An 11,168-nucleotide genomic window follows, 5' to 3' on the forward strand; every position below is an offset into this window, starting at 1 on the left:
AGCGTGTAAGATCGTCGATGAATGTGTCATTGACGACACGGTGGTTGCTTGGCCAAGACAATCAAAACCGTGTGGCCGTTGGTCGAAACTGGAACTCTGACAAAGTGATGGTGGTAGTAGCTCCGGTAGAGGCAACGAAAAGTTTTTCCTAAAAGAACCTGGCACTGGATACCATGTTGAATATAGTGAAAATTATATGTGGGATTAATCTCCCTTGTGTTGAATATACACATAGGATACTATATTTGTAATAGAAGAAATATAGACTGAGCCCAAAATGCAAATAAAAAATAATAACAAACTAACTGAAGATAAAAGGTAAAGATAAGATATCTAATAATATAATAAATCTAAAAGAGCCCATAAATAGCATTATGCAATGTACTAGCCAAAGACGTGTGAGGAGCTTCCTTAGAGGTTGTCTTATAAGCCTCTTCAAGAAGGCCATTAAAAACATTGATCACTTCAAATTGATGAAGCGATCACTTGGTAGTGACTATAAATAAAATAAATTGTGAACAGTAATATGCTTTATTACTGGAGAAAAGGTTTGATTAATGTCAATTCCCTGCTGTTGAGACCATTTGTTTATAGAACCATAAGCATTTTCCTTTATGTTGAAAACCCATATTCAGCTAATAGGAACTCTTTTAGCAGAAAAAGGAATCGGTGTGCTTTAATAATCTATTAGATTTACCAAGAGTTTGAGAAAATGGAAATAAAAATCCTATGTCCATATGCGATGTGACAAGTGATTATAAGATAAATTGTCTAAAATTAGTTTATTTTGTATCATTATAAAAAAGCATTTGAAGTTATTTGTAATAGTTATTTTATATTTGAATTGATCAGTTATTGGGGATAAAATAGGAAAACAACTTAGCTAGAAAATAATCTGTTAGGTTTTAATCATAATAGGCTTGAGTATTTGAAAACAAAATCCATTAGAATCTTATTTTCACTAATGTTACCAAACAAGAGAGTACAATTAAAAAAAGTTTATGGGAACAAAACCTCTAAATATAGTTCAATCCAAACATACTCCATAGTTTATAGGATTCAATGTATGATAAAATTATATCTGTTATACGTGATGCTGCTAAAATTAAGTTTATACTTTATCAATCGAAATTCATACTTATGTGTACATGTGGCACATGGGTATCTACACTCCAGCTCGGAACTTTTGCCAAATATCCAATAAAGTTTGTTGTTCATTATTAGACTTTTATCTCGTGCTACAGTAACTGAGTCTTTATTTTTCCTTTATTCAGTTTTTACATTTTACATAAACAATCAATCGTACTTTAGAATGAAATTTGTTGGACTTACGCATAAGCTGGTGAAGCTTGTATCAAAATGCATGCACACCTTATCTATGCATCTAAAATGTTTTACAAGCATAGAAATCTTAAGCATTTATTCTATACCTAGCCATTCAAATGTGAATAGTGCAGTTGCTTTAACCGTTTTTATGCTCGAGTGCCATCTGTTATCGTTCTGATTTCTGAGTTTTATTGGTCAACTTCTACAATTCACCTTTCAAAAAATGAGCATCCTTGCACCATTTCTGTAGTAATGCCTAACATGTAGATACTTAAACCTTCAAGGTAGCAGCATCTTAAATTTGTATTTGAGCATATTAATATCGTGAGCTGACAAAGTAAAAGAGTCGATGGCCAACTTTGTAACAAATGGTTGAACAAGTGCATAGAAGTTGAATCTTTTATAGTTTTAATCAACCAAATAAAACAAAAAATGATAGATAGTATCCCTAGCGTACAACAGGTTTATATTGTTGATCATTTGGTGTTACTGACTGACCTTGAAATGAAGCACGTCACATGTATTCTCCTCAGACAAAATTTAGCTATAAAATGATAGATTTCTGATTACATTTTCTGGCCTTACATGAATGAACACAGAATAAACCTTGCGTCAGTAAATTAAGATTTTCTCTTGGAATATAGTATGTGCTTTAACAGAACCTTAACAAATCGACATTGTCGACATGGTGATAGAAGAGACTTCATTTTCCTGGCCAAACCCTGTTCCGGCCTTTTCTTGTTTGTATTCTTTCTTGCTTTGTTATGTTAATGATATGTCATATTGCTGCCTGTTTTACCGCATGACATCTCACTACTACTATGGGTTGCTTGTAACGAGCTTGAGGAACTGGGTGGATTTGTGATCAAAATCTGATTTGTTTGGATGGCGAGTTCTTGTGGCCGAAGTTGACCAATGGAAATAAGCTTGTCAGCTGGAGTGATCTTGATTGAATGGCAGCAGAATTCAAGTTTGCTATAGTGCTTGCAAATTCAAATTCGGGGTCATGCTTGCTGACCACGTAGTGTCAGCCCGGTTAGGAGAAGGGGGCTTTGGTTGATGGTCTTGAATAGAAGAAACAAGGCCACAAAAAGAGATCGAGTCCAATGAATATGCAATGCTATCATACGCAACATTGGAGGTGACCTTGTTTCCTTCCATTGATTTGTAACCTAGACGGCTATGTTGGATGAAACCTTGTATATTTATGCAGAAACTCGCCAGACTTTGGGACCTCACTTTTAATTCAGTTGGAATGTGGTATGCCGGGTCGAAATTGTTATTGGTATTGGCGTTGGGGATACGCCAATACGCATATTTAATTTTAGGGGTATTTCCTGAGAAGTTAACATGTTGGATCAAGAAAGAATGATAAATCATAATTGGTGAACATAGATAACGTTACACAGGGGGCATGATCTGTACATTATCTTTTATCAACATTCTTTGATGCAATACGTTGCTAATTGAACTTAAGTTTGTGTATGAAGTTTGTCATCTTTAGTTCGAGGTTTGTAACATCTTCCAGTTGGCCCGTATAGATGGCAGGTGTTGGATACATTGAGGAGTCTGAATTGCCTATATTGGTGGATATTTCCAAGATATAGTGTGTGGCAAGTATCGGACAAGTGTTTTCTTACTGCTTCTTTGCTGTGGAATCATAGTTAATACATTTCTCTGTCGTTTTCTAATCTGGTTAGTATGTTACATTACCGACGTGCGACGGTTGGCATTGGACACTAGTCCAAGTTATTGAATTGATTTGGTCATTTTCATTTGGTATCAAGTAGAAGCACAAGTAAAACTGGGCGACCCTTGGATTAGGAAAGAATCCAAGTTTTGCAATTATGCATGTCTTCAATAATCGGATAGAAGTACACTGATGTTTTAGGAGGTTGAATGGTAAAGAGGTATAATGAGGATTACTACGTCGCTAGTGTCGGAGTATCCGAGTATAGTACTATTAACGCAACTAACGGAGGAAAAGGTGAATTCAGATTACTATTATTGGGTTTTCACATGATAAAAATATGAATTTTCTACTTGTATTTTATAATTTGTGGACTTGAAATACCAAAGCTTAGTCAACCCTCAATTTAAAATGTTTTTATTTTTCTTCTAAATTATATTTGTAATAACTCTTAAGTACTTCCAGTATCCAAATAGATCCTTTATGTGGCCCAAAGACTAATTTATTTGCATTGCACAAATGGCTGTTGATGCCGAGGCGACTGATTATGCTGTCTAAATAGTCTGTTTGTGTTATTCTAATTGGGTTCATTGTTGAAATATTTCTTTGTTGGAATAAAGTAGAAGTGTGCCTTTTTCTTTCAGCATCTCCGTAAAGATTTTGGAACCTCAAACTCATTTCGAAATGGACTTTGTTGAATGTATATTTACATTTCGGAAAAGTACATTCAAGAATAAATGAGAAATGTAAGAAATGTTCAATAATGTTGTAAGAAAGACGAAGAAACATCACTGAAGGTGTTGGTGATGACGTATTGCTTTAAAAAAATAAAAATAAATGGTGGTTCGAAGAAATATTTGTTTGGCTGTAATTTTAAAGCGTGTAACGCAAGTCAACCTAATCAATTAGAGGCTTTATTTTGACGTATAAAACGTGTAAACATGGAAAATTACCACTGCCTTTTTTAATGTTTAGAGAATGGAGCAAAACAAACACTTAGATTGTGTTTTTGTCATATTCGCTGTTTCGTTCGCTTCACTGAGCCTATGCCTCCAAAATGAGCAAGTTGATGAATCTTCACCTTAAGGGATAGTATCTTGTGTACAGAGAAAAAGATCATCTTCCAATATCTATTAATGAAATTGATGGCTTCCAGAGAGTCAGTTTACATAATGTTTTTTGGTGAAGGAAACATCTTAATCGTAATTCTTATAGCTGTGATAAAAAATTCTCTAAATTTGACTTATATTATGATGGTCTTAATGTATTTCAAACATTTGTGAAGAACCAACTAATTATTTCCAAGACAAAAAAAAAAGTGAAGAAAAATGAGAATTATGTATTTTGTACTTCACAATAAACAGTATATTTTTAAATTATATATAGTTGAAATCATGTATTTCAAATATATATTTCAAAATTGATTTTTAAATTATACAATTAAAATATTTTAAAATAAATTTATGCTAGGCTTTTGACATTTTAATTATGTTGACTTATCAATTATTATCATGAAAATTTATGAAAAAAAAAATAAAAGAATATAAAGATATTTTGAACTTCTTTTTCCATATTTATAGTATAGAGGTATATGTCTCGTGTTAGGTCATAAGTTACAAATTTTATAATCGAAAATTTAATGTTCAAACTCTCCATTTGTAAATCAAAGTTTAATCTATGTTCAAATTTAAGCCTTACATTCACTGGAGTGGACTCATGGAAATAACTAAAAAATTGTGAAGAAAAACTTCAAAAGAGATTAAACATCATTAGAAAACTTAAAAACTATACTTTGCCTCTTCTTCTATTTTCAATAGTAAGTTAAGTAAATCGTATCAGCCACTCATCCTATCTTGTTTTCTGACTTAAATTTTAAAACCCAAAATAAAATAAAAAATTATTAATATCCCAAACGAAGCTTAAAATGTTACTGCATAAATTTATAGGCTAATTTTAATTAGTCACGGATTAAAAATTAGTATATTTTTTCTTTTTCTGATATAAAAACGTTTTTCTTGTTTGATTTTATTTAGGACATGCACATAAAAAAATCATTCTACAACTGACTATATTAATATTTCAATACCACTTTCACATTTTTAGCTTAAAATATTAATATATTATTATATCATGAAAATGAAATTGTAAAGTGATTTTTTTTTCAAAATATGTCAGTATAAATTTATCTGTATTTATTACCGTACCAATAATAAAGAACTTTAGTTGTGAGTCTTTTATTGTTAAAATTAATGTAATTTATAGCCATCAACAACATAATTTTTTTTCAAATGTGATCATACGTTTTTTAAAAAAATGAAAATTTCAATCAAATTTTTGTAGCTTTTGTTTCAAGTGTAACACTATACCTTATTTTTTTAATTTGATAAATATTATGCATTATTTATTTACCGTGGGAAAACAAACAAATTCTCCCAAATCTAGATGATTCCAGTGTAGTATTTATCCAGAGCCATGCCCCAACATCACATGACCACTGCATGATTAATGTTGTTGCCAGTAAAAGAATACATATATATATATATATATATATATATATAGATAGATTATAGGAATCATGAAGGAATGGGGCCCACCATGAATTAAAGTCCTTATCCCATCACCACGTACCCCACATTATCTCAGAATAGGACAAGCCACAGTGCTAAATATATACTTCAATTTTCATCTCCCACAGTTTTACCAAGTCTTCATCCTTATCCACTTTTGTCTCACTCTTTCCACCTCATGTTTTTACTACATCCACTCCCCATCATCACATCCTAACCAAAATAACTTACACTTGGATGCACCATAACATTCCCTCCCATTTTGGACATAGATATTTTATGTCTACACATCATCATCCTCTATATATACACTCTCCACAACCACTTTAACATCCCCCATTACTCACTTTTCCTCCATCAACTCTTCCAACATGGTTCTGCTAGAGAAGCTCTGGGATGATGTTGTCGCCGGCCCTCAACCCGACCGTGGCCTTGGCAAGCTCAGAAAACTCACCACCCTCAAAACTGGTGCACCCTTTGTTACATCCATCATTCTTTTATAGTCAAGAACAATCCTTAACTATAATATAAAATTACATGTTTTAGATGTTCCACTTTTAACGTTTCTCAAACTCATGGATGTTGTAGATGAAGGAGAAAGTAGCAAGTTGCAGAAGAGCTTGTCCATGCCGACATCTCCGACAACCCCTTTGACTCCGTCCACACCTACGACACCGGGATCGGGGCGTAAATCTGACAACGTTTGGAGGAGCGTGTTCCATCCTGGGAGCAACTCTGCCACCAAGACCATCGGTGCTCAGATGTTTGACAAACCTCTTCCCAACACTCCCACTGTCTACGATTGGTATATATATATATATAAATATACATATATACTCTCTTTCTTTCTTCTTTACAATAAAGTTTGTACTCCAGATCTTGTATTCTTATACCTTGTTATTGTTTCTACGTTCTCTTTATCATATCAACCTTGCATGCATTCAAATATATATTGCATATAATTGTTATGCCAAAAGATTAGTCATGTTTTCTCTTTTTAACCTAATTTTTCCAAAAAAAAATTCTGTTAAATGAATTAGATCTAACTCTTACTTATCACTTGACAACAGTTCTTTTTTTTTTAATAAATAGTGCGGTTTATCTTTGCTAATATTTACAGGTTTGGATCATTATTATGTCTTGGGTACTGTTACGTACTTGTTTTTGCTTATGGGATGCGTTTTATTGAGTACCCACGATTGGGGTGATGTAGACCGTTAGATCTTTTGAGAAATCAACGGCTGATCTGAAATGACTTAAATCAAACGGTTATTTTTGTAAAGGTTGTGTGCTGAGATGAAAGTGGTTGTATTTGATTGCAGGCTGTACAGTGGAGAGACCAGGAGCAGGCACCGCTGAGGCGTGTAGGAGGCGCGTGGGTTGCATGTAAATATTGTCGTTTTTCGTGGATCGCATGCCACGTTTGCAGCTACTATCATTATGTGTCGAGAATTTATTGGTCTGTTACTAACTAAAATGTTACCGGTGTGTTTGGTTTTCGTGAGCAAGTTAATGTAAAATGCTAAATAACTAGCATGTTTTGTTTTGTTTTGTTTGTTCTTTAAGTTTTGTTAATTAGCCACATATGCCTTGAACTTTGGCATCTGGTTAATCTCTTTACCCCTTCTGTTAAGTATTAATATTAAATAAATTAAATTGTGTTAAAACAGTATGTTTTATAACTTTATAAGTTTGTGATATATTAATGGGTGATATTTGTTTTGGCTAAAGATAGAGATGAATATAATGTTTTCTGCTAATAACGCACCATTAATTTAAAAATGGTACGAAATTGATGGCTGTTTATTTAGTAATAATTGAAGATTTTGAGGTATGTAACAATGACAGAGATATCTTATCTGTAGTTTGAAGATCGAAAATTTAATATCGGGAAACCTTGACTTTTCTGTCTTGATATTTAACTTTTAGGAAAAAGAAAACAATAAATTAGATATCCTTTCCTTTTCATTTCAGCTTCTACACATTGATTTGTATTTTGGACAAACCTTTACCAAAGCTTATCCCTAGATTCTTTTTAAATTAAATAAAAATTAAAGAAAAAAAGTTGAAATTAATTTATTGCCCGTGTTGTTTTCTTCTTGCCTTTGTCTTACTTGTTCTTATCCAAACCAAAGGGGGCCTACCAGTAAAGCTTATCCTAGACTTCAGATACAAACATCAAATAGAAATAGAGTTGGTGCAATTCAAATTCATTGCCAAATAATTCGAAATATCGTTTTTTAATAAAGTTATTTACTATTTGGTCACATTTTGGGTGGGAGATCTGTTAATGTCTGAAAACTGTTGATAGAAACTTGCAATTCAGTGAAACTATTTATTGTTCGGGCTTATATTGTAGCATAGTTTTCTGAGTGAACCTCAAAAAACAACTTCACTTATTACTCTATGTATGCATCATGGTAAGTGCTAGAACCTCAACCCACTTAGTTTTTTAATAAATTTTTTTATTGGGTTAATTATTTTACAAAATATTTTTACATAAAATAATTAAAATTCACAAATGTATATTTAATAATTCAATTTTTATGAAAAAATATTTTTAATCATTATTATTAAAAGTTTTGTTGAAAGATTTTGTAATATTTTGTGTAAACGAAATTTTATATTTAATTGATATTAATATAATTTAAAATTCTTTCATATTATTTAGATTGGAATTAAATAAATTATTATTTCTTAATTGAAAAAAAATATAATTAATTTAAGTAACGAGCTAATCGATTAATCCGTAATAGATCGGATTGAGTTTAAAGCACTAATCATAATTAATGATATAGTGATCAAATTTATAAATAATGTATAAGTTTAGACTATTAGACTATGCTTGCTTTATTTGACTGATTTCTTTGAATGTGATCAGGTGTAGACGTTTTATTTTAAAACTTGCAAATATAATGATGCAACATGTTCGTGTCTATTTCAATTCTTATTTATATAATTATATTTATATACTTTTTAAAGTTTAAAATAATATTAAAATATTTACTGTGTTCAATCAATCCCCCACACTGAATATATTCTATTCAAGTTATGACCTAAATTGACAATGGATTTTTGTTTAATTTTGTACACACTTTTGTATATAACTCTAGGATGGCAACGGGTCGGGTACGGATAGTGACTATCCGTAACTTGACCCGACAAAAAAAAAATTCACCTGCTACCCGCACGGATATCCGTTTAAAAAATATCTGCGAGTATTTTAAAATCTGCGGATACCCGTGGATATCCGTAAATATTTAAAAAAAATATATTTTAATAAATTATTAAAATAATTTAAATAGAATTAAAAAAAATATAAAATATAATATAAATTAAATTAAATTTAAATTTAAATTCAATTTTAATTAAATTTAATCTTGTAAAATATAAATTAATTTTAATTTTAATTAAATTTAACTTAATAAAATATAAATTAAATTTTTATTTTTATTTTTTGCGGGTAGCGAGTATCCACGGGTACGGATAGTATAATACCCGCACCTGATCCGTTTATAAGCGGATATTAAAATATCAGCTACCCGCGAGTTGCGGGTAGTAAATATCCGCGGGTATCAACTATTCGTCACAGATTTTATCCGCAAATATCTATAAACGTGGATATTTTTGTCATCCTTAACTCCATCTAGTGATATTTTTCTTCTCCCACTCATTTATTCAATTTGCCCCTTTTTATTGCTCTTCCTCAGACTTGTCTTGTTAGTTTTTAGCTCAAATTTACATTTGGGGAAATTTTAGTTTTTTTTTTAAATATTTTTCATCTAGCTTAAAAATCAGATATTATAATTTCTTCAGAATAATTTGAAAAACTTACAAACTTTAAGTAGAATTTTACTAGTGTTAAAATTCACTAAAATTTTATTTATAAGACTTTTATTAACAAATTTGGTTTTAATTTCACTTAAAAAATTGTAATACTGTTACTATAAAATAATATTTAGTATTTGATTTTAAAACATGCAATATAAGAAACTTAATTTGCTTAAAGTGTTTTTTAATGCGTATACTTTTTAATGATGGTTTGTTTTCATGTTAACATCTGGGAGACTTACTAAACATTTACGAACATAGAACAAAACAATAAAACAATCAAATTCATTTAAATATAGTTTTTGTTGTGTATATTCTGCAAAAGAAGCAAATAATAAATTAAAAAAATAGAACTTCATTAAAATGGTATGAAACTCTTGTCATCATTGTACAATATATAAAATAAAATAGAATAATGGAGTACCCTCCACTTTTATTAAACTTTTCTACAACTACGATCAATCAACATTTGCTGGCGATGTCTCAAAATTTAAGCTTCTCTAATTTGTTCTTTGATTTTGTACTCTAAAAACATCAATAATACTTTTTTTTTTATCTAGCATATCTTGTGCTACTCACAACAATGGTACAATTTCTACGCCCACTAACCTAGCTACAAAACCTGGTTTTTACACCACATCACGCTCTCCCCAACTAAAGTATACGACAAAGACATACCCCTACCAATTCTAAACTTGGAATTTGACTATTGTAATGTATGTACATACAGATAGTAATAGTACAATCGATCTTCTGGGTAAGAAAAAAATCGATGTGTCACCATTAAAATCAATTAAACATTTAATTCGTTTAAACAATTCAATAATAAGGTTTAAAAACATTGAATAGCAACGAGAGTGACTCTAATAAAAATTTATAAAAAAAATTATAAATATAAGTTAGAATTATGATTATTAAGATTTTTATTACACATTTATTACAATATTAAATATTCTATTGATTGAATACAAGTCCATTTATTACAATATTAAATATTGTTTTAGGAAAATAAGTTTTTTATATCATGTTTATGTTCGTTTGTTTTTCAGTTGGTACATCTTACCAACCGAGTTTTAGTAGACAAAAATATCCTTATATAACATAATATGGATTCTAAGTTTTAAGATTAAGGGTATTTTAATAATTTTCATTCTCAAACCTACAAAAATAGAAACCCCTTTTGTTCACCTCTCTCGTTCCTCTCAATCCTTTCTCTTTCATCTCTCTCACTCCAACATTCATTTTCTCTGTCATCCTATACTAGCCAAACTGGAAAAAAAAATCAGAAACACTGGCTGTTAAAAATCTTACAAAAAATGATTTTATAATGAGTTTTCATTTTATAATTTTTGTCTTATCTAATTTTATTCAATTTCACAAGCATAAATGAATTAGTAGTTGACTTGGAAAAAAATCAGAAATACTTGCTCTTAAACAATTTCTTACAAAAAATGATTTTATAATGAGTTTTCATTTTATAATTTTTGTCTTATCTAATTTTATCTAATTTTCACAAGCATAATGACATAAAAGGAATTGATAATTGGCCTGGAAAAAATCAGAAACACTCGTTAAACAATTTCTTATAAAAAATGATTTTATAATGAGTTTTCATTTTATAATTTTCACAAGTATAATGGCATCCGAAGGAATTGATAATTGGCCTGGAGGGTTTTTTTTTAGAGATGATGATTCAACATATACATATGCAGATGATTAAATTAGAGAGGTTAGTGAAGATGGTGAAATTGAAG

General features: G+C 30.4%; 1 protein-coding gene and 1 pseudogene across 1 annotated transcript; one reads left to right on the plus strand and one right to left on the minus strand.

Moving 5' to 3' along the window:
- Positions 1–1,938: 1,938 nt before the first annotated feature.
- Positions 1,939–3,089, minus strand: LOC108341188 (uncharacterized; annotated as a pseudogene).
- A 2,802-nt stretch (positions 3,090–5,891) lies between these two features.
- Positions 5,892–7,250, plus strand: LOC108341787 (dormancy-associated protein 1). Its single transcript, XM_017579437.2, has 3 exons — positions 5,892–6,051; positions 6,172–6,388; positions 6,906–7,250. The coding sequence occupies exons 1-3, from the start codon at positions 5,955–5,957 to the stop codon at positions 6,940–6,942; spliced, it is 351 nt and encodes a 116-aa protein (XP_017434926.1). The 5' UTR covers positions 5,892–5,954; the 3' UTR covers positions 6,943–7,250.
- The last annotated feature ends 3,918 nt before the right edge of the window (positions 7,251–11,168 follow it).

This window comes from Vigna angularis, chromosome 6 (genome assembly GCF_016808095.1).
Source record: "Vigna angularis cultivar LongXiaoDou No.4 chromosome 6, ASM1680809v1, whole genome shotgun sequence".
NCBI lineage: Eukaryota > Viridiplantae > Streptophyta > Magnoliopsida > Fabales > Fabaceae > Vigna > Vigna angularis.